Source organism: Microtus ochrogaster, chromosome 8 (assembly GCF_000317375.1).
Source record: "Microtus ochrogaster isolate Prairie Vole_2 chromosome 8, MicOch1.0, whole genome shotgun sequence".
In the NCBI taxonomy this organism is placed as follows: domain Eukaryota; kingdom Metazoa; phylum Chordata; class Mammalia; order Rodentia; family Cricetidae; genus Microtus; species Microtus ochrogaster.
The window spans coordinates 598660-623383 of NC_022015.1; the positions used below are offsets into that span (position 1 = coordinate 598660).

General features: G+C 40.6%; 1 protein-coding gene across 3 annotated transcripts in view; it reads right to left on the reverse strand.

Annotated features, from left to right (window-relative positions):
- Stk33 (serine/threonine kinase 33) overlaps positions 1-24724 on the reverse strand; it is a 174632-nt gene that overhangs the window by 52217 nt on the left and 97691 nt on the right. For all 3 annotated transcript variants that reach the window (XM_026781111.1, XM_026781109.1, XM_026781110.1), the window contains exons 2-6: positions 14207-14576; positions 13344-13454; positions 8592-8705; positions 6199-6303; positions 499-637 (exon numbers count right to left, since the gene is read on the reverse strand). In XM_026781111.1, the coding sequence (XP_026636912.1) occupies positions 499-637; positions 6199-6303; positions 8592-8705; positions 13344-13454; positions 14207-14419 (682 nt within the window). In that variant the 5' untranslated portion in view covers positions 14420-14576. The remainder of the gene's footprint in view (positions 1-498; positions 638-6198; positions 6304-8591; positions 8706-13343; positions 13455-14206; positions 14577-24724) is intronic.

The window sequence follows — 24724 nt, forward strand, 5'->3', positions numbered from 1 at the left end:
AAAAAAAAATCAATCCCAGCAATGACTCCTAGTGCAACTACAGGGTGTGGGGACCATAATGCGGGCTGCTCTGCACACGTGGCGCAGGTGCGCACGGCAAACTGCTCTTCCTTCCGTTTTGAAGCCAAACCGCTCTAAAACTGAAGCACACTATTTCACAAGGTCAGAACACGTGCATTTTTAATATTAACGTACAAATAGTTTAGGAAAATTCACTTGATCTACTTTGATTTTGATGACATTAGCCACGTTTTAAACTTCTAGAATAAGAATGATCATGAATGTTTGTTCTTGCATATACAATGTATTTATATGCCTGCATTGTTGCTAATTAAGATGTCTATAAATACAATTAAAGGGAAACATATGGAAATGTGCTTGTTATCCACTTATATTACCAAGCTCTGCCAATGTGATATGAGTCTTAAAGACCATCCCACTTAAGCAACAGCAGCATCTTCATTTATGGAACGGTGAGGAGTGCGGTCCTTTTCTTACCCTTGTTATGAAGGTAGGCAATAGCGGACGCAAGGCTCTGAATTATCAGCCTTGTCTCATTCTCTGAGAAGTGCCCTTTGACATCCAGAACTTCTTTGAGTTCTCCATCCTCACAAAGCTCCATCACAAGGTACATTTGCTGACATTGCAGATTTAAAAGTCAGAATAGGAGAAAGTTATGAATTTTTATGGGTTATATACATCACAGGTGTGATCACAATCAATTTATTCAAGTGGAAATGTCTTGCATACTGTATACAAACTATTGTACTGAACACAAGAGGAACGAAGAAGCGGGAGACATAGTGCTGACCTCAGGAAGTTCAACAGAGTTCCAATATCTTGTGATAGGTACTAACAGCCCGATATGCCATGGGACTGTGGAAGAGAGGCTGCCTCTGCATAATCAATGCTCACCAAGGACAGTGAGCACTGATTTCTGGGTAGGGAAGGTGGGGAAAAACCAGGGAGAGCTGGTGGCCAGTATACAAAGCCCTAACGCCCGGAACAAAGCAGCTATTAAAATAAATGTGGAACTCTGTTAACAGCACTGCAGGCTGCTGGGTGGAAAAGAGGAAAACGGCAAAGGGTGAAGCTAACAGGAAAGGCTGGAACAAGTTTATAAGGAGCCTTGGATAGCACACTCAAGACTATGGATTTCCCAAGTCCCATGTGAAACAAGGCATTGGAGGTGTTTAAGTCAGAGCCGTGAAGTAAAAGTTATATGATGTCAATTTTACATTTCTAGGTCAACACTACAACCATAATGTGCAGCAGGGCTTAGCAAAAATTCTCCACAAAGACCAAACCCAAGAGCACACATGATGGCCTCTGTGGACCACATGGTCTCTTTTACAACAGCACAGCTCAGCAGCTACCTTGGGATCAGCCTTAAACAACACAATGCTGTATTTATAGACTCAGCATTAAACCTGAGTCTGGTGTAATTTTAAGGTTATGGAATATTACTCTTTTACATTTTGTCCTTTATCTGGAAGTGTAAAGAACTTATCTTATGGGCCCTATATAAGCAGGCAGCAGGCCAGACTTCAAAGGCTTCCTGTGTTAACAGGGGGACTTGTGAAGCATAGGCTGGACACAAGAAAGGCGGTAGCTCCACAGTTTTCCTGCTGTGATAAACTATCCTGACAAGGGCTACCTACAGGAGAAAGGGTATGTTCTGGCTCACAGATCTAGCTCATAGTTCAAGGGATGGTCTGTTACGATGGGAAAGTCGCTGGCTGCAGCAGAAGCGTGAGGTGGCTGCCCACACCGTATCCAGGTGAGAAGCACAGACAGTGAGTGTTAGTGTCAGTTGACTTTCTCTTTTGTAAGAAGTATTTTTAAACGTTAAGTTGATTTCTGTATGCCCCAGCAAACTTATAGAGATCAAAGGACAACTTACTGGTTCTCTTCTACCATGTAGATCCAATTGATGTCAGTAGGCTCGGAAACAAGCACCTTAGCCTACCAAATATTCTCACGAGCCCCCACTTTCTCCTATTTATGTGCTCTGGGACCCCAGTCGATAATATAGCACCACCCACAGTGGTCTTCCCACTTCAATTAGCCTGGTCATGATAATCCCTCACAGACATGCCCAAAGCTCACTTAATGTAAATAATCCTTCACAAGCCTGCCTACAGGTCTGGGTCCAAGATGATTCTAGACTCTATCAAAAGCAAAGATATGAGAAATGTCAAAGAGGAGACAGCGGAACTCAGCGACTAAGAAGCAAGGATGAAATGCCTCTTCTGCATCGGCCACTTCTTTATAAGACGCCTGTAGATATCCCACCGTAAAGCCACTTCCTGGCCGACTAAAAGGCATGCCTTTCCATAGGCACTGCCAGCAGGCAAATCACCCTCCACGTCTCCATTCTGATGTATATTCTAGAGTTTTGTTGTATGGAAGGTCTGGGGGTCTGTTTCTGTTCTTGTTAACAGCTACTAATCCAACTCCTATGTTCAGTCAGTATGCTTAAAGCAGGGAGAGCAGTAAGTGTCTTTCTTCCTAGAGCCACAACTCTGAGTCATTGAATCTCAGGCTGCATGAGGGCTTCTCAGGGTGTGAAACACCTGAGAGACAGGCTTTCGAACTGAGCCACACTTCTCAGTAGTTACAATATACATTGACACAATTTATAAAATGTGCAAGGGGCTGGACAGATGTGTATTGCTAAGAGCACTGGCTACTCTTCCAGAAGACAGGTTCCATTCCCAGCACCCACATGACAGCTCATAGGCATCTGTAACTCCAGTTCCAGGGGAATCTATCACCCTCTTCTGGCCGCCGAGGGTGCTGCATGTGTGGTACACAGAAAATAAAAATAACTCTTTTTAGAAATGTTAAAGTGTGTTGATCAAAGTTATAGTGACAGAGTGCATTACAGCCATTTGAAACAACTGTGCATACCTAGAGCACAGACAGACTTATAGTCTGAGGGTTTGATCAGCAGTATACAACCAATCAGATACCATTTCCTTAGAATAGTTCAGCTGCCTAGACCTGTGTGTTTATGGGCAGATCCAGCTCATGTGAATCAAAATCAAACAAAACAGAAAAGAACATCCACAGATGACCATTTTTCTTACCTTCAAGATCATGTTTATACATATAATAGACTAGTTTGCCCCTCTGCTTAAGTAAATTAAGAACTGGAAAGCCATTAGTCAGCACAGAAGAGCACTGTTCTGTGAGAGAGACGCCCATGAGGCAAGCCCATGATTGTCGTAGCCCCTGAAGAGTTGCTGCACCACGGGGCAAAACGGGGTGTGACTAACAGATGACGAGATGAGAAGGGGTCCATGGAATTAGGTGGCATCACAGAGCCTGCAGAGAACAGCAGCAATGATGGGAGGAGGAAGCTGCTTGAAACTGCCAAGCCCAGTGTGCAGCCAACAGGAGAGCACCTTGAAACTGCCAAGCCCAGTGTGCAGCCGACAGGAGAACACCTTGAAACTGCCAAGCCCAGTGTGCAGCCGACAGGAGAGCACCTTGCAGGACTGCAGGCCCAGTAGCCTCCGTGAATTCAGGAGATGGGGATCCAAGACAACTAAAGTTTCCAGGGAAACATATCAAAAAGGGAAACTCTACATATATATGCACGCACACACATACACACACACACACACAGAGAGAGAGACAGAGACAGAGAGACAGAGAGAGAGAGATCTTCAAATCTTCGACAGTGTTAATTAGTTAACCATTGTCCCAAAGCTGGGAACTAACCATGTGAAAGGCCAGAGGGGACAGTCACTGGTGCTCATGAATGGCAGAAAAGCTGTGTTCTCATTGGCCGGAGAGAGAAATCCCATAATCATATAGCATTGGAGACAGTATGAGTACTCAGAAGGCTGCACCTCAGGAGAAGGGGAAACTAGTCCTGTTGCGGATACTCTGTTACCGTCAGAAAGAATAAGTCAAGCACCAAAGACATCGGGCTGTCTCCAGATTACTTCCTATGTCATAAAATACAATTCCAGAATCATTAATAGAGCCAGATGTGGTAGCGCATGCATATAATCCCAGCCACCGGAAGCAGAAGGCTCACTAATTTCAGGGTTATCTAGTGAGACCATATTGTCTCTTCTCAAAATAGACATTAAAATCTAAAAATCTAGTACCCCAAATGGTAATTTTTACAATATCTGGAAGCCAATTAAAATTAACTGGCAACCAGGCTTTGTAGTGCACGCCTGAAATTCCAGCACTCATGCACTGAGGTGAGAGGTTCACGAGTTTCAGGCCATCCTGCCTACATAGAAAGACCTTGTATTAAAAGACAAAGATAGGTAAATAAATATATAAGTAACAGTATAAATAGTAAGAAAATATAACACAGAATGAAGGAGGAAAGGCCCATCAAAACTGAGCTAACAATAACATACACAACACAATCAGTAGGAAAAGGACTTCAGTTCCCATCACTGTATTTGTGTAGTGTGGAGACACGGAGTATGTTGAGATCATATGTTGAATATACACATGAAGGAAATCAAATTTCTACTGGATGAGATGATAAATTAGATGTAAAAACATAGTGAAGCTGAAGTCACAGTAAGAATCAAACTATACAGATTGAACAGGGAAAAACGCTGGGAATGAGCAGAGCAGCAGTGTGCGTGAGAGATACCAAGTGATCTGGCATATGTACCAAGCCCTCCAGAGTAGGGAAGGAAACAACAACAACAACAAAAAATACTTGGGGAAATAATTACTAAAATTTTCCTAAATCAGATGAAAATCAAACTCACAGACCCAAGAGGCTCTCTGAATCCCAAGCACAAGAAATATGAAGCAAACTTTATCAAAATCCATTGAAATCAAACTGCCTAAAACTGATGATAAAGAGGCTGGGAAGACAGAAAAGACGGAAAGAGCACTGGTTACTGGGCAGAAGCCCGGCTTCCATTCCCAGCATCCATGTGATGGCTCACAGTCCATTCCCAGCATCCATGTGATGGCTCACAGCTGTGTCTCCAGACCCGGACAATCTGTGGCCCTCTTCTGACCTCCTTAAGGACCAGGCGTGCGAAATGAAAGAGACACACACACATACAAAACATTCACACACATACAGAAACTTCTAAAAACAAAGAACAAAGAACAAAGCTATTAAAAAAATATTGGGGGATAAAAGACATCACACTTCAGGGACAGGAAGCAGGACATCACTTAACATGTACAAGGCCAGGGTCTGACCTTCAGGATCACCAAGACAAAAGGACAGCTGCAGTCCCGTTGCCAAGCACTTTCAGCTGATAAAGTGCGGTGCATAACCCAGACTGACTATTCGTAGCTACTTTCGAGTCTGGCAGAAAGAACAAAGAACAATAGCCAACCCTGGATGAGAGGGATGCATTGTACCCACAGGCCCATTAGTCTTTAATCCCTCAACAACCAGAGGAGTCAGCACTTCACAGGTGAGATGCCTGCACAGAGAACAGTTGAGTAACTTGGCCTTATTCTCACGGCTACAAAGAGGTGGAATCAGGACATAAGAAACAGACTGTCTGTCCGCATGCGTAGCCACATAGTGTATTGCTTCAAGTGCAAGTAATGCCCAAGCTCACGAGGGAAAAACCTACAGTTAAGATTAGAGAAGGATAATATCTAGGAAAGAAAGGAGACAAAAAACACTGGAAAGACAAAGATAAAAAGGTGTTATGCCCTGTTCAGTTGGTATTCCTGGGAGGCCTGCTCTTTTCTGAAGAGAAAAGGAGGAGGAGATCTGGAAGAGAGGGGCGGGGCAGCTGAGAGGAGTTGGGGAGGGGGAAACTGCAACTGGGTGCAATGTAGGAGAGAAGAAGTTTTTTAAAGCATTTTCTACACTGTGCCAAGTAAGCCTCTTCATTGGATCATGAACCTAACCTTGAGAAACCTTCACAATCAAATGGTCTCTAGCAGAGAGACCAAGAGCAAGAGCAAAGGATGCCATCTCGACGGCATGAAGCTATTCTAATCTTAAACAGTTTCTAGTGCGTCACCCAGAACATGTAACTAAAAACATCAATCTAATCATTGCACACCTAATTATACAATCAATAATAAAAGTCCTCGAGAATGTTCTCATCAATCTCTGGTGACAGACTTTTGCCAAGGACATGAGCAACTGCACCCCAGAGGGCTACTTCGGAAGGGAACAATATTCATTTTGTAATAACAACCCTCAAACTGTAGAACCTGCTGGACCTTTACCTTGGGCGTCTCAAACACCTGCTCCAGATGGATGATGTGTTTGTGTTTGACACTCTTTAGGATGCTCACCTCCCGCTCCAGTAGCTTCACCGCAGAGCTTCCAGCCTTAACCAGGGAAGAAACAGACTGCAGATGGGATGCCGCTCCTACTTTCATCAGTATGGAAGTTAGCTATGTCACACCTTTTCCTGCACTTTTGAATAGTGTCTTTCTTAAATGATATCATGCAATTCATCCCATAATCAGATCAAATTATGCCCCTTCTTTCCCTTGTCCAATTTCAAGCTGTATTTCATTTGGCCTCAATCAATCTCTTGAACTGTTTCCATAAATTAGCTACAACATGGCCTCTGACCCCTCACAAATTTTAGCATTTCTTTTTGACATTCCCTTCAATTGAAGTGATCCTTTTGCATTTGCATAACAAAAACAAAATCTTCCAATCAGAGATAACTTCATAACCCAAAACTTGTCTTTTGTTGTCTTGTTTTCATTTATATGTATAATATAAGAGATAAATAATCTATTATATAATATATTATATTTTCATATATATAGGCAATGGGATCTTGTATTTAACCTTGTATGTGCTAACTTCTGGTCTTCCTGGTTAACTGAGGAGACAGAGAGACAGAGACCTTGCCTTAGACTAATTCAACAGTGTCTCCTAACATCCAATCCTTCCTATGCCTGGGCCAAAGGTAAATGAAGGGACCACGTGGCTGTCCTTCAGAAGTAGGTAAGATTGTCTAATCATCTGGAAAATTCTAGGGTGCTCCCCTAAGGCTGAAATTGCCATTATCTTACAATAAATATTCTCTTTTTTTTTTGTCTTTCTTCAACACAAAATATTCTTGAGAGAGGTGACAAAGGATTTATTTCTGCACACACTTAGAGCCAATCTGGGAAGTACATAATGGCTCTTAGGGAAACAAACTGATCATACGGCAAACATTTTCTAGTCCAAATTTTACTTAGGACCATTCCTTTTTCCAATTCCTTTTCTCGTTCAACCTTCACCGTCTTTGAGTAGGGAGGATACTAATCCCTCTGCTGCACCCCACCCAAGTAGGATGAAGGCGCATTTCAAGCTTAGCCAAGAGCTCAGAGAAACAGTGACCATGAGGAGTGAATGCCTGTGAAGTTAGCACAATTCCTCCTGCTACTCATCTCAATTCTGTTCCCACCTCTTTTCCCAAATGGCTTGACCGGCATGTGCTGTAATCATATGCTCTCCAGTTCCTGTATTGACAGATCAGTTTATTTTGCTACTTTAGGATACTGTACTTCCAGTACCAGTATGTGAGTGAGAGAGTAATTCCTAAAGTTGCAAATATAACCCCCATACTGAACCTATAGCCCTGACAACAATAAAAGCAAAGAAACAGCATGCCAGGCAACTGGGTGGATGACACCTAGAGTTCCAAAGAATTGCAAGAGCTCCTAGAAAGGCTCTGAACTGCTTTACTAAAGTTGATATGTCACCTCATTAAACCTGGAAATTTGCTTTAATCACAAAAAACACATAGAGGTTACTAGTTAATGTCTTTCTTTCTTTTTTGTGTGAGTGTGTGTGTGTGAGTGTGTGTGTGTGTGTGTGTGTGTGTGTGTGTGTGTGTGTGTGAGACAGGGTTTCTCTGTATCTTTGAAGCATGTCCTGAAACTAGCTCTTGTAGACCAGACTGACCTCGAACTCACAGAGATTCACCTGCCTCGGCCTCCTGAGTGCTGGGATTAAAGGTGTCTGCTACCACAGCCCAGCAGGTTACTGTTTAATTTTATAGATCCAATACTTGTTACCACAAATCCAAGAAGGAAAGACCATAATGGTGTCATTTTGCTTCTTTATCCAGGCAGAATTTTTTAAATGCTGATGATGACCTGATGTGAAGTTTGAGATCTTAAGGAGAAGCCCAGTCCCCTGCCAACAACTAACACAGAGGGGGTATGGCAGATACACAGGGACAGCAGACTAGATAGATGGGAGGGGAATTGGCCAATAGTAAAGGAAGAGAATTTAAAAAACAATAGAAGAAAAGTATATCTAATAGCTCAGGAGGGGTAACAGAATTTACTTCCAGCGGAGACACCCATATTTCCAGCCCTTCACCTGCACAGACTGAGCACCACTGCTGACTTCAAGTTCACTCATGAAGTTTATGTATCTGGTTATACTGGTTATGCTGGTGCTTTTGCATTTTGCAGACAGCACATGACTACTGAGTCAGGAACTAGTCCTTCACTAGAGACTAGAGCGGTCCCCATGTTCCTCCAGCAGTTAGCCCACCCCTGGTCCCCAAGGGAAGACACAGCTTGGGTTAGAGGGGAAAGCTGTACTGCCCACCCCTACCCCACTTGGGTGCTGTACCTAGGGATCGCACAGAGAGCCTTACCTTTTCTTTATTCACTTTTTTAATTGCCCACTTAGTTCCTGTTTCCTTGTCTGTAGCTTCACTGACCATTCCAAAGCTCCCCTGTCCCAATATTCTTCCGAAGGTATAGAATTCCTGGAGACAAAACAAGAGTTCCTGTCTCTGTGGTGGTCATCAGGCATTAAGAATGAGCATATAATACTGAAAAATCCCCACCAAGGGAAGAGGAATTCTGTTCTAGAGTATGATCAAATAGTGATAGTATGTATTTGCTTCAGTAGTAACAAATACATCTTAATCAGCCTCAGTCAAGTTTCAAAGACTTTCAATAATTGTTTACTTTTTGCAAGAAAACCACAAAGGTTCTAAAAGTGAATGTGGAAAAGTTCAAAAATGTAGAAATTGATTTCTTTCAATCTACACATTATAAAGTAATACTAATATAAAATTTTATAATAAAATGAAACATTTTCCTAAGGAAAAGAAGTGAAATATTAATACACATATGTACTTGATACATACATACATACATATGCATAAATAATACATTCAGCAAAAGTTCACCCCAAAACTCGAAGAGTCACACTATAAAATCAATACTAATAACCACCAGCCAGGCTGGGATGTAGCTCAATGGTTTAGCGTTTATCTGTCACGCTCAGGGCCCTGAGTTTGATCCTGAAACAATGAACAAGTGCCTCCTTCTTTAACTTTAACTTTTTATCTTCTTATTTATGTGTTAGTATTTTCACCTTATTCATTTTATTTTAGAAAAGAAAATAATAGAAATTTTAATAAAAATTGGAAGAAAGAAGAAAATATACTACCCATGATACCACTATCCGAACCGGCAGTTCCTCGCATTGTGGTGACCCCAACCATAAGACTATTTTGTTGCCACTTCAAGGCTAATTTTGCTACTGTTATGAATTTCAATGTAAATATCTAATATGCAAGCCCTAAATGAGTTGTGACCCACAGGCTAAGCACTACTGAACTAAACCACGCCTCTGACTTACCATTTAACTTCCTTCAAAGAAAGGATGACCTGGCTTGGCCAACAGCAGTGTTCTGGTTCACAGTGCAAAGAAAAGCCACACAACTCGCTACATTTCATTTTCTGGGGGTTGGCAGGAGTCAGATTCTGTGACACAGACGAGCAGCAGAGTCCCCATGGCACACAGGGACTGGCACATGGGACAATAGCCGAGTCAGCTCCACCAGGTGCAGCCTCTGTGGGGTCAGCGCCACGGCCTCCCCTAGAGATTTCACTCTAACTCTGTGGCCACCTACACCGGCACCACGGAACAGGCGGCTGCACTGCTAACACCTCCTTCTGCTTTCCCTTCTGCCTTGCTTTTCCTGAAGACTGAATGCCCCGTGAAGGCCATTCCTGCTGAGCTGCACCACGGTGACTGTCCCTTTATTTCTACACTCTCAGCACATGACTGATCCTCAAACACTACTGCCATTTTCTTACCTATTCTCAAGACAGGGTTTCTCTGTAGCTTTGGGGTCTGTTCTGAAACTCACTCTGTAGACAGGCTGGCCTCGAACTCACAGAGATCTGCCTGCCTCTGCCTCCCTGGATGCTGGGATTAAAGGCGTGCGCCACCACTGCCACTCTGGGACTATTTCTTTCCTGTCGATTAAAAACCTCATCCCTTCTTCCCCAATACTATGTAATAGCCTAGTATTGAGAATGAAAGTCAGAAAACTTAGGTAACTAATTACAAAGACATTTGAATTTGTTACATTGATAAAAGCTTTTACCTGGTTTTTATTTATTGTATCTTCAGTAAGATGATCATTTACCTGGATTTTTTCCCCTCAGAACAAAATCTATATTGCTTCTTTCCAAATTCCCCCATAAAAACCTAAACATCTATCTCTCTCTAAACATATAGAACCATAATTTAGATAGAGTATTAATAACACTGGGCTAAGAAGATTGTATAAGGTAAAAAATATCCAATTATATTTTATAATTTAATATTTTCTTCAACTAACTGCTTGACACATCATCCCAAAGTGATGAAAAAAAGGGAAATGACTTATTGTCTCTACTAATTTTAAAGGGATGGGATAACAATGATATTTTATTGATTTTTATTGGTTTTTATTGATACAGGAAATCATAGTAGTATAGAACATAATAAACACATGTAACATGATCCTTTGGTAAACATGGGTCTATGTGGAGGTACTGATGTTGATGTCTAGAAAGATGCTCATCAAAATATGAAAAATAGCTACAGGCAAAATTGTGAAGAACTGTAACTTTGTTCATTATTCTCTCCCAATGGCCAAAGTATTTACAGTGAGCCTGGGCCTGTTAGTTGGGAAGGAAGCTTTCACTTCAACTATCCTCCTGAAGAATATTTATCTAGTACGTACATAAATTTAGATATTGTATAATTTCATAAAGAAAATAGGATAAATGAAGTAAAGGTGAATAGTAAATTGTCATCTCTAACACATCTACATTTTCACAATGAATACATTTTGCTTTTAGAAAGGTTTATATGGCTAAATTTAAGACCTGGTAAATTTATTGCTTTAAGTATAGGACTTTATTTCAGAAAAATCTTACACTTTTCAACTGAAAGCGTTTCAGGTTTTCCTAATAACTTCAAATAAATTAACAAAACAACTTTTAAAGTTACATAATATTAATGTAATTTTTCTTGTAATTACTCTTTCCATAGTTCCTTTAGTCATATTTTAAAGTGACATGTCTGAATTTTCAACCTTTCTTTCTCCTTTTTCGCTTTCTCTCTTGTGTGTAACATGTGCATGTGTGTGTGTGCATGTGTGTGTGCATGTGCATGTGCATGTGTGTGGGTGTGCATGTGTGTGCGTGTGCATGTGTGTGGATGTGCATGTGTATGGGTGTGCATGTGTGTGCGTGTGCATGTGTGTGGGTGTGCATGTGCATGTGTGTGTGCATGTGTGTGCATGTGTGTGGGTGTGCATGTGGGTGTACATGTGTGTGGGTGTGCATGTGTGTGTGCATGTGTGGGTGTGCATGTGTGTGGATGTGCATGTGTGTGTGCTCAAGAGTGGATGGAGACTAGAGGCCAACACCAGGCATCCTCTTCCATCCTTCACCTTATTTCAGTGAGGCAAAGGCTCTCTCCTTAACCTGCAGCCAGTTAGCACTGAGGATCTTCTTGCCTCCTCTTCCCTAGCACTGGGACTACAGCTACCAGTGTATTCCACTTTCTAGACAGGCCACTGTACCCCATTTTCTAGACAGGCCACTGTACCCCACTTTCTAGACAGGGCCACTGCACCCCACTTTCTAGACAGGGCCACTGTACCCCACTTTCTACACATGGCATTCTACCCCACTTTCTAGACAGGACCACTGTGCCCCAGTTTCTAGACAGGGCCACTATACCCCAGTTTCTACGAGTGCCACTGTACCCCTTTCTACACAGTGCCACTGTACCCCACTTTGTACACATGGCCACTATACCCCACTTTCTACACAGGGCCACTGTAGCCCACTTTCTACACAGGGCCACTGTACCTCAGTTTCTACACAGATGCCAGGGATCCAAATTCTGTTCTTTGTGCTTGCCTTGCATTTCCTTTAGAAAAACATCAATGTGCTTAAATTTTTTTCCTGTGGTCTTTACTTCCTTCCTCAGAGGCTGTTTAGATTGTTTGCTCTGTCACAAACTACTGACTCAGGAAAGCTGAACATTCAGGTCTGCTGTCTCTATCCTTGGAGCCATCCATCACCTCTGCATCTTGCCACCCTCTGCTTCCTCTTCCACATAGATCCCTGAGCCATAAAGGCAGGGGTTTAATGAAGACATCACATTTAGAACCAAGGGCTCCAAAGTATCTCAGCACAATGTCCAGTCATGGGTCTCTGTATTAATTCCCATCTACTGCGCAAGACAGTGGTCAATGGGTATAGCATTATTTGAAGTTATTTTATTGCTATGTTCCTTTAGTAGAATAGCGGTGTTAGGTTTTCCCACAGGGCTGTGGCCTATCTTAGGTTCACATGTGAACTCACAGAAACTATAGCAGCACTCATAAGACCTGCACAGGTTCAAGTCAGGGAGGTCCCAGCACTGAGTGGGAGAAGTGGGCGTGGAGTTCACTCCTAACCAAGAAGCTATTTGCAATTGATACCTGCTGGCAAAGGGAAAATCAATTTCTCCAATCGAGTGCTACTGACTATACTAACCATATTCCAGGACAGGCCCTGTACCCGGGACTACTTGGCCAACACAAAACGAACTCCACGTTTTTTATTTGTTTGGTGTGTGTGTGTGTGTGTGTGTGTGTGTGTGTGTGTGTGTGTGTGTTTTCATATTTGGCATTTTTGTCTTCTTGGTCTTCTACTTGTTTATTTTTTGTTTTGTGTTTTGGGGGGGTCTTATTTGTTTTATTTTGAAAAAGAGAGAAAAAGATCAGGTTCGGTGGATAAGAGTTGGAGGAGAGGAAAACATGATCAAAATATATTGTGAAGCCGGGCGTTGGTGGCGCACGCCTTTAATCCCAGCACTTGGGAGGCAGAGGCAGGCGGATCTCTGTGAGTTCGAGACCAGCCTGGTCTACAGAGCTAGTTCCAGGACAGGCTCCAAAGCCGCAGAGAAACCCTGTCTCGAAAAAAACAAAAAAAAAAAAATATATTGTGAAAACTTTTTAATTAAGATAAGTAAATTTTGTTAAAAAGATGAAAGATTAAAATCAAAATTTTAAAAAGAAGAAAGTCGACCCTCTCAGTAGCTTAGCTGGCTTCCTGCATACCTCGATATCAGCTCCATTCTCCATTCGTATGTGTGGAACTTTCCCTTCTGTGACATTGCTCCGACTCCACTGGGGCTGAGAAGCCTTTCTCTCCACATTTAATCTTGTGGACTAGGGCCAAAAGAGAATTAGGAAAAATAACTCTTAAGATGTAACATTCTTATTAATGATGAACTCTAAGTGTGATAAGCCTTAATGAATGCCATAATATTTACTGTATACAAAATAGTTTACAGTCTTTTTAAAATCCAGAACACAGTACAAGTCACTGCCTCATTAGGCTAAGGAAGACCCTAAGGTGAGGGTGCAACTGTCAAAAGATTCAGGTGAAAAATGAGGGACTTTCCCTGGGACCAAATCGGAGCTAGACTAACTACGGCCTCCTCATACTGATGGATAAGCCAAGTCAGTTTGATTGGAAGCCCACATTATTTGAAAATCATGTGAACCAACCTTACAAACATATTTTATATTCTAGATAGATGGCTAGAGCTTCACTATAGATATTGAAGCCACACTTTAACCTCTGTCATAAATTTCTCTGTATCAGCTGAAGAAAAATAACAAAAAGTCCGAAATGTGAAAACGAAGTTTTCTCTGTAAAAACAGTTTTTAAGAGCTGGAATAATAATGTTAATTGTTTGGGATCCTGAGAAAGAATTTGGACAGTGACTGGAAGTATTATAAAGCATATATAACTAACCGACTTTGCTCATCTCTGCTGTGGGAAATAAATAGTGCTTTAAGAACTTTAAGAAGCCAATGGATTAGCTGACAAGGGCTCATTGGACGGGGACCCGAGGGACGGGAATGAAGAACGAAGAAGGGCTGTCAGTCTGTGTTGAGGAATCTTCAATATTTACCAAGTCTTTCACGGAAGGTTCTCTGCTAGCACTTTTTTCTTTTCTTCTCTCTTGTGAAGCAAAAATGTCTGCACTACCAATACTCGATGTCTGTGACATTTCCACCACCAAAACGGGAGCGTTAACTGCTGAACACACACACAGCAGGTCGGCCTGAGACGATGCGCAGTGGGGGCACTTCTTAGGTATTTCCTCCAGGCCATTGTCAGCCATTGGCTTAAATTTATAACAAAAATAACGTGAAAAAGATGTCTCCACTTTGTGCAAAAGAAAACTAGGTTAAAAGGGACGTGATGGATTGCTGGTAAAAATGACAACTTCCGGTAGGCGAGGTCCTTGGGCTAATGAGGCGCTACGCTTCGCGCATGAGCTGTGGGAAGAAAAGAAGGCACCATTTAGCCAACCTAACCACCTTCCTGACAAGCACAGGAAAGTCAGCACCTAGAATCAAAATACTCCACCAGGAAAACTCATACTTGAAAGAAAATTGGACCATAGCATGGTTACAACCGCAACAATAAGCCTGGCTTAGTATTTCTCAAGATGAACTATGACTTTAAAATCTAAACACACTGGTGTAAAACACACTGCTGTGGTTTCGTGACTTACAGCTGTAGCACGCTAGCTAACAGCCTCAGCAAAGATCTCATGCACGTCACTAAATGAAGGAATAACTGGATTGTATAAGGCTATAATTGTAAAAGTTCAAAGGCAATATTAAAAGTAGCCTCACTTTTTGAGGGGGAAATGGGCACAAGGGGTTTTTTTGAGTTTAGTATTGGTGTGTACAGAATTCTACCAAACTTGGCTCACTGGTTGTATGGAATCGAGCTGAAGAGAGGAGAAAGAATGACCTCCATGGTGCGCACCGAAGAATGCCTTGGAAAACCTGCAGAAGCAACACAGAGAATATTCCAGTGGCTTCATGTCATCTAACTTCAGATACTCTTCAAAAGTATAGTTTATAGATAGCTTAACCTGGCCTGGAGGTATAGAATATTCTTGCTTTTACCCTTTGAAGTGGAATAAACTTGTTAGCATAGGAAATTAAATATTCTTATTTTGCTAAAGAAATGTATTTCTAGTCTTAGATACCTAGAATTAGTTGCTTATTTTTATTAATTAAATTTGTTCTTTGACAATTTGAGAGAGAGAGAGAGAGAGAGAGAGAGAGAAATCTTACAATTGCTTGACTTTGTTTTTCAAGCACATGAATCAAGATAAAGATAATGTGGAATATCCCTGCATACATTTTATGATTTAACTTCAGGCCCAGAAGAAAACGCTCTGCATTGCAGGCTAAGTATAAATCCTGTAGCCAACAGTGACTCCAAGCAGTGGAATAGACCTGCAAATAACAGGCTTTATGCTCAGGGCAAATAGTGCTTTTTCTTGGCAGGTGTACAAAAGTCCACATCAAATGTATAAGGCATCATTCTATGGAGTGTTAGTAATAAGGTGCTATGGTACTTTTCTCTTTAACAGTGAGAAGCAGACATGTTTTATAAAAGTCTGTAAGATGTATTCATAATGCAAGGCCTACTGAAAATGTAGTTGAGTTTCCTCCTTGCAAACACTACTCCGAAAAGCATGTTTATAAAGGGTTAGGGGATGGCTCGGAGGTAACCAGCCGGCTGGGCAGGCATGAGGGCCTGAGTTCAGATCCTCAGCACTCAAAACCAGGGGTAGTGGCATACATCTGTAACCCTGGTGCCGTGAGGGGGGGGGACAGGCCAGCCCAATGAGTAAGAGTCCACTCAGGCTCAGTGAAAGACCGGGTCTCAAACATGAAATAGACAGAGGGTATGTGGTTTGCCACTATGGGCACTGTGGTGACTGTTTCCCATTTGCAGAAGCTTTAGTTTACTGTTGTCTTATTTCCAAAAGTCACTGCCGAGGCCAGTGCCAAGGAGCTTCCCTTTATGTTTTCTCCTGCATGTATCATGGCTTTAGGACTTACATTTATTTACATTTAGATATTTTCACTTGTAAATTGATTCTTATGAATCATGTAAGGGTCCAGTTCCACTTGCGTGTGAATCTCCAGTTTTCTCAGCTTCATTCACTGAAGGGACTATCCATGTCCCCATATTGCCCTTGCCAAAACTTACTTGACTGTATTTGTTCAGGTTGATTTCTTGGATATTGACTCTGTTCCACTGTTCTGCCTGTTTTTATGCCAGTATGCTGCTGTTTTGATTACTTTAACTTTTTATTACATTTTTAAGCAAAATTGCCAACAAGTATATAAAAAGATACTCAGCATCAGTAATTAGAAGAAAACAAAATCACAGTGAGCTTTATCACCGATGTTAAGTGGAATAGTATAACATTCAATGTCTCCTACAGGCTCCTCGTTTGAATACCTGGTCCCCAAATGAAACGAGTTGGGTGGTTGAGCAAACATATGAGAAGGAACCGAGAGAAGGGAGTCAGAGGGAATGGGTCCTGGCTGCTTTCTGTCCCATTCTCTCATGTCTGTCTGCTAGGACGTACACAGTTGTTGTCTTCCTTAACATGATGCCTTTGCCCAAACACATGGAGAAAGAAATAATGGACCAAACTCTCTGAAACCATAACTAAAATAAATGTTTCTTCCCCCAAGTTGTCCTGCCAGATATATTGGCCACAGCAACACAAAGCTAACGAATGTAGTCCATAAAGATAACCAGCACTTAAAACAAATCAACAAAGAACATTAAAAGGTTGGCTAGGGAAATGGATCAATTGATAAACCTGAATTCGAGATCTGAGTTCAATCCACAGAACCCAAATGAAAACACTAGGCATGGTGGTGCAGGTTGTAATCATAGTGCTGGGGAGGCAGAGACAAGAGGATCCTCACTGACCAGCCAGTCTAGACTAACTGGTGAGTTCCAGGACACTGAAAGGTCCTGTCCAAAAAGAAAAGTAAGATGTTCCTAAGGATGGCAACTGAGAGTGTCTTCTGACCTTTGCCCCCATGCAACTACACATATGAACATGTACCCACATATACAAAGATGTACACATACATATGAATGTGTACACACATATACAAAGATGTACACACACACATATTAATGTTCACCCACATATACAAAGATGTACACACACACATATGAATGTGCACCCACATATATAAAGATGAACACACAAATATCTATATGTATTGTTAGGTATGTGGTAACAAATCTTGCTGAGGATATACAAAGGAGTGAACCCTAACACACTGCTATAGAATAATCTTTTTGTAAAATATTTGTCACTAAAATTGGTTTAATAAAATGTTGCCTGACTAGTAGCCAGGAAGGAAATATAGGCAGTACAACCAAAATAAGAATGCTGGAATGAAGGGGAAAAAACATTGTTTAGAAATAATAGGGTAAAGTCCTTAAAGAGGGAGAAAAGTAATATAAAACAAAAAGCCACATAAAAATAAAAACACACAGAGAGTCTGGATCCTGTAATTTATTATGCTGTCTTTGAATTTTTTGGCTGCTAGATTAAACCAACCTTTATATTTTGAAAATGTCTTAAGTTAAAATTTAATTCAGAAGGTGTATTGCATTGAAAGAGAGAGAGAGAGAGAGAGAGAGAGAGAGAGAGAGAGAGAGAGAGATAGAATACTTTTATTTCCACAGGAAATGAGAGGCTTTGGATTCATTCTGGGTTAAAAAAAATCAGGTTTGATTGAGGAAGACTCCCTGAAATCCTGACTGCAGACATAAAAAAATAAACCTAAAATAACTACAGGACATGTGATGTATATTTTACCTGCTCAAACACATAGCAAAAAACTCATCTTTGACTTACTTGTGTATGATGCACAATCTATACTACACTAATACAAATATGTAAATTACCTTTAAAAATGTATGTATTTTCAGAACACGGGGACCAGACAACAATGAAAATGGATATCCTAGGTGATCCAGCATCCAGAACAGTTTCAAGGCTGCTGGCTGAGATGATTCTGCCTCACAAACTATTCCAGCCAAAACCTAACCATTATCCTGATTTTATCAAGGTTCCCCAAAGAACACAGGGCCTACAAACAACAGGAAGTACTCTGGACAATGGCACCCACATTTCAAAAAAAAGTAGGTTATGGATGTTTATTATCATTTAAGGGGGTTGGTTACAAGTTGTTATTGATAATGGTCAGAGAAAAAAACTAAACAAAGGAGATTAGATTCAATGATCTTGTTCTGAAAATAAAAGAGGGGATATAGAAATGATAGGATAAAAGGGTAGATTATTAAATCTACTTTTTAAACTAAAAAACAAACTACTAGTCTTAAATATTCTATAGTGGTATGGATTTTGGTATATTGATACAAATTTAAAGTTAATTTTATTATACTGTATGTATATTTGTACTGTTATATAGGGTAATTGTTTATGCAACTCTTTTAAAATATATATAATTAAGAAATACAGGTTATTAGTCATCTATAATAGTCAAACTATAGTCATGTTAAGTATGTTTTCAACATCATAAACATATATTTAGATAGATAAATGGTCTTCAAACACTTCAAAGACCTGCAGAATATCATGTTTAATAACCTAAGGTTTTTCATGACAGTGAGATACATCTGCCCCTGACAGCACCAATCTACTTCAGAGAAGATAATGGTCACCAAAGAAATTCCATAGGGAGTTCATTTTTATTATGACAAAAGCTAGCCATTTGGGAACAAAAAAAACCTGCCCATACTTCAATTGCAGACAATATGCTGTCCAAACTGGACCAGCAGGACACAAAAGAAAGTGACTGCCAAACTTTGCCAAGACAAGGAAGGAAAGTTATTCAAAATTCCCTACATCTCAGAAAAGTCTGTCAGTTATACTGTAGGCTAAAGATAGATGCCCAACATTGCAGAAAAAAATCTAAGATGACTGTCCAGTCTGCCAAATGTCCCTTTCATTAGGCAATATTTCACCCTTCTGGAGTCTTCTTTAGTTAGGGTAGAAAATATATTAGGTATAAAACTTTAAACTCACCAACATAGGATAGATAATTGAATATTTTCTCTAAATTTGCCAAATACAAATGAACTGAATGTTGCAACTGTAATTCTTACTTAATGACTATGTTTGTTGTATATAGTTTTACTATGTTAAAATTAAAACCTTTTTATGAGACAAAAGAGGAAATGCTGTGGAATAATCCTTTTGTACACTGTAAAGATTTGTCACTTGAATTGGTTTAATAAGATGCTAACTGGTTGGTAACCAGGCAGGAAATACAGGCAGGACAATCAAACTAAGGATGTAGAGATGAAGAAAGGCAGAGTCAGGGGGAAATTCCAGTAAACACAAAGGACACAGGACATGTAGAAAATGAGGTAACAAGCCATGAACCACATGGTAGAACCTACATAAGAAATATGAGTCAATTTAAGTGTAAGAGTAAGGTAATAACAAGCCTGAGCTATTGACTGGGCATTTACAATTAATATTAAGCTCCTGAATGATTATTTGGTAGCACTGTCAGGACATGAAAACTCCACCTGCAGTACATCACTGTTGGAAATATAGATTGGTACAGGCAGTATGGTAAGGAACATGGTATGAAGTTTCTAAAGAAATTCAAAATAGAACTGTCATCCAAGCCAGCAACAGCAGTGTCCCCTTGGGGTATAAACAAGCAGGGTGAGATCACCAGCTCCTAGTGATCCTACTGACTCTGCACTCTGACCTAAAGTATCATTCACAATAGCCAAGACGTGAACAAACCTAAACGCCTGCTGATAGACAAGAGGGGGGAATGTGATATAAGGATATAATTCCTCTTTTAAGAAGGAAAACTTACCATCTGCCACAACATGGATGAAGCTAGAAGACAGTTTACTAGGCAAAATAAGCCAAACACAAAGACCCCCCGTATATATGGAGTGAAAAGCAAAATGATCACTAACAGAGATGGGATGAAATGTTGATCAACACAGTGTCAGGAGAGAGAAAAGGATATCAAGCAGACGTGCAGAATAAACAAGTCTAGAGATCTAATACAGAGTGGGATCTAAAGGTAATAAAACTGTGCTGCATTAGGGAATTCTTCCAAAATAAGTCACTAAGTCACTTTTAGCTGCTTCTTTCACAAAACCAACAACTACATAAGATGATAAATATATTAATCTGCCTCATATGGAAAGGTGTATATATAATATAAATACAATACACTCATACACTCTATCATTATGCTGTTAAACCTCAAACGTACATCATAAAATGCTAAGTAAATGAATAATTTTCCATCTTAGGATGGATGTGGAGGGTCTGACAGCAGGTCTTCTGGCTTTGTCCAGACCGCATGTCTTTTACATGCTCCCCAGTCCTCCGTAAGTCAGCATCACAGCCTCACCCACACTGACGTGGGCTTCACCGTGCTCTCCTGCTCCAGCTTTCTGATTTGCCCCTGCTTAAAGGTATTCAGTGGCTGCATTCGGGAAGCAAGAGTTTCTGAATGGCCCAGGAGCTTCATTGCTGCTCTCCATCCTAACAGCCAACACAGTTGCCAAAGCAATGTCTGCCTCTTGCCACAGCAATTCTCAAACAACAGACTGAATAGCCACATGCAGAATTTCTGGATAAGAGCCCAAATAGGAGAACATTCAATCACATACACTTCTTTCTCAATTGTAAATTGATGTGACAGATTTATCAGCCAAGAAAATCTACAATCTGAGCAATCAAATGTTACTCATATTTTAGAGGCATAAAATTAAGCATTGAGAACTCTTTTTTATATAAACAAGATTAATAGATCTTTTTCTACAGAATCATGACATTATGTTCAAGTGGGAATAAATATAAAAAGATTTATTAGAAACCAAAGATGCTTCTAATATGTTTCTGTGTATCCCAAAAGACTGGACATATGCAAGAATTTTTAAAAAGCAAACAAATTTGAATCCTGTCAGTATTTAGCTAATGTATGAGCTTTCTTTGGGGGAAAGATTTTCCCTTCCTTTTTAGAACCAAGCCAAGTCAACGGGACATTTTTGTTACTGAAAATCTCTGAGTTTTTATTTAAACATAAAAAGGTTTCTTACATATTGCCCCTAGAAAATATACTTACAAGCAATTTCCTCAAGAAAATGAACACAAGAATGGCTTTATGAGATATAACTAGCTGCAATTTTCTTTGCCAAAAGCAATTTTTCAGTTTTCTTAGCTAAGGCTGTGTCTACAAGAAACCTAAACAGTCAGTCAATTCAGTCAAAAATGTGTTTCATTCAAGTCAAAAGAAGAGCCTTCCAGGCTTCCTGACCTTGTGCAGAGCAACCGACTGGCTGCCCGCTCATGGCTAACTCCGCCTGCTAGCATGGTCACAAGCCTGGAGAAGAAGCAGATGAGCTTCCCAGGCCACTCTTCCCTTTAGACTCCAGCTGATCCACCATCCCACTGAGGACAGGCTACAGAAATTATATTGTATTATCAAATGATTTTAGTATATTTAAATTTTATACTATTTCAGAGATTTAAAAAAAAAACCTAGTTAATAGGGCTGGAGAGATGGCTCAGCAGGTAACAGTACTTGCTGCTCTTCCAAAGGACCTAGTTCAGAGCCCAGCAGCCACGTCGGCAGCTCACATGACTGTGGCTCCAGTCTGGGGGAATCTGATGCCCTCTTCTGAACTCTACAGCACCTGCATGCATATGGAGCACACATACGTGCTGAGACACACATGGACACACGCAAGTCATTTCAAAACTGAATGTGTGATGTTAGCTAATCCTTGTCTTCTTTCTATTGTGAGTCACTAACATTCCTCACTACAAAATGAGGATGGTCTGCAATGTGGTCCTAACTGGTAGTTAAGGTAAGAACAGAAGTGTTGTGAAGATAGCTTAGTGGGGCTGGAGGGAGAGCGCTGTGCTGAAGGACTCATACTGCTTTTATGAGAACCCAAGTTGGGTTTACAGCATCCAGGTCAAAGGATCCACAACCCCCTGTAACTCTAGCTGACACCTTCTTCTAGACTCTGTGGGCACCTGCACTCACGCATGCCATCACATACATGGACACTATTAAAAATAAATTCATCTTAAAGTTTTTATTAAAATAAAGAAAGCTCGGTTTAAAGAAGCAGGATAAAACCAGAAATCAATCTCTCTCTCCTCTGTCTCTGTCTCTGTCTCTCTGTCTCTCTCTCTGTCTGTCTGTCTGTCTCTCTCTCTGTCTCTCTCTCTCTCTCTCTCTCTCTCTCTCTCTCTCTCTCTCTCTCTCTCTCTCTCTCTCTCTCTCTCTCTCTCATCTCTTGCATTACCAATACAATGTCTTTTCTCCCTATATCACCAGCATCAGGAAACTTCATATGTACAGAGGCTCTTCCTTGTACACACTCAGCACTCAGTGAAAATTTGAGTGTGGATTTTGTGAGAAAGGGCTAGAATAACAAACCACCTGTATTAAAAAACACAGAAAAAACTATCAAGGAAAGGAGAGGGCTGTGTAGGGTAAGGGCTTCCTTGTGGAGCTGAAGACAGGGCACAAGGGATTGGACCTCTCCGGCTTACGGCGAACATATGAGCAACTTCAGCTTAACACAAGAGCTTCCTAACATCCACAGTTGTCAACCACGCAAGGAGGGCAACACAGTCAATGGAACCGATAGAGCAGATGTAGGAGGGCCATGTGGTGGGGAAGCCATAGGGGGACTGAGCTGAAGCATCTTAGGGATCCTTCAGTCCCTAAAATCTATGAAAATGAGTCACTTTTAAGGGTGACCTGAGATGTAGCAACCAGTGTAAAAGAACAGAATGGCAGTGAAGCTCACCTCAACTGTAGAGTTCAGCATTACAATGGAAATCTTGCTGTCCTGCTACAGACCAAGCCAGTCACACGCCCTAGAGTTTGCCTCGGCCGCTTTGAATTCTCCTGTGACACAGTGGTGGCCTTAGATTGCCATGTGGTTTGGTGCACTGAGAGGAAGCCCTGCCAGAGAAGAAATGATGGAACAGTAGTAGACTCCACAAGGAAAGGAAATAAGTGCACTTGTGCTTGTCAAATCAAAGAAAAAGGGGCGAAGGGAAAAGCCTGGCTCAGTGAGTGAGGGCACTTGCTGCCAAGCCTAATGGCCTGAGTTCCAGCCCCAGGACCCACATAGGAGAAGATAAGAAACCACACCTCAAAGTTGTCTCTAGACCTCCACTCCCATGATGTGGCATGCCCACATCTACCCACACATAAATATATACACATATACAATATTTGTAATCTAAATATTTTTAAAGAGTGAAAAGTGGGCCCAAATATGACTGTTAGATAGATAAATAGATAGTTATTAATATAAATATGCAATACAAAATATTGTGAGTTTTGTTTGTCATCTGTATCTTGAATATTCTTAGGAAGAACTCAAGAGAAGAACTTCCAAAGGGCAGCAACTTTCCTTGAATTTACTTTGTTATCTAAGAAAATGTGTGACAAACTCCAACTCGGACATGAAAAATGCATTCTGACCCTCTATATCATGAATAAATATGAGAAGCATAGCTCAAAGGGATCAGACTCCACAAACCAGACAACACCTAAATACCTACAAACATACCAACAGATGCCACAACCAATGTTAGAAAAATAATATTAATAAAATACAGCTAATAGCAAAAACTACTTCTTCAACCAAGAAAGAGAATTACAGGCCAATCTCACTCATGAACATGGATGCAAAAATTCTCAATAAAATGCTGGCAAACCAAATCCAAGAACACATCAAAAAATTCATCCATCATGATCAAGTAGACTTCATCCCAGAGATGTAGGGCTGGTTTAACATATGAAAATCTATCAATGTAATCCATCATATAAATAAACTGAAAGAAAAACCATATGATCATATCATTAGATGCTGAAAAAGCATTTGAAAAAATCCAACCCCCCTTCATGATAAAGGTCTTGGAGAGATTAGGGATACAAGGATCATATCTAAATATAATGAAAGCAATATATAGCAAGCTGACCACTAACATCAAATTAAATGGAGAGAAACTCAAAGTGATTTCACTAAAATCAGGAACAAGACAAGGCTGTCCACTATCTACATATCTCTTCAACATAGTTCTTGAAGTTTTAGCAATCACAATAAGACAACAAAAGGAGATCAAGGGGATTCAAATTGGAAAGGAAGAAGTCAAACTTTTGTTATTTGCAGATGATATGATAGTATATATAAGTGTCCCCCAAAACTCTAGCAGAGAACTTCTACAGCTGATAAATACATTCAGTGATGTGGTAGGATACAAGATCAGCTAAAAAAAATCAGTAGCCCTCCTCTACACAAAGGATAAAGAAGCTGAGAGGGAAATCAGAGAAACATTGCCTTTCACAATAGCCACAAATAACATAAAATATTTTGGGGTAACACTAACCAAGAAAGTGAAAGGCCTATTTGACAAGAACTTTAAGTCTTTGAAGAAAGAAATTTAAGAAGATACCAGAAAAGGGAAAGATCTCCCATGGTCTTGGATAGGAAGGATCAACATAGTAAAAATGGCAATCCTACCAAAAGCAATCTATAGATT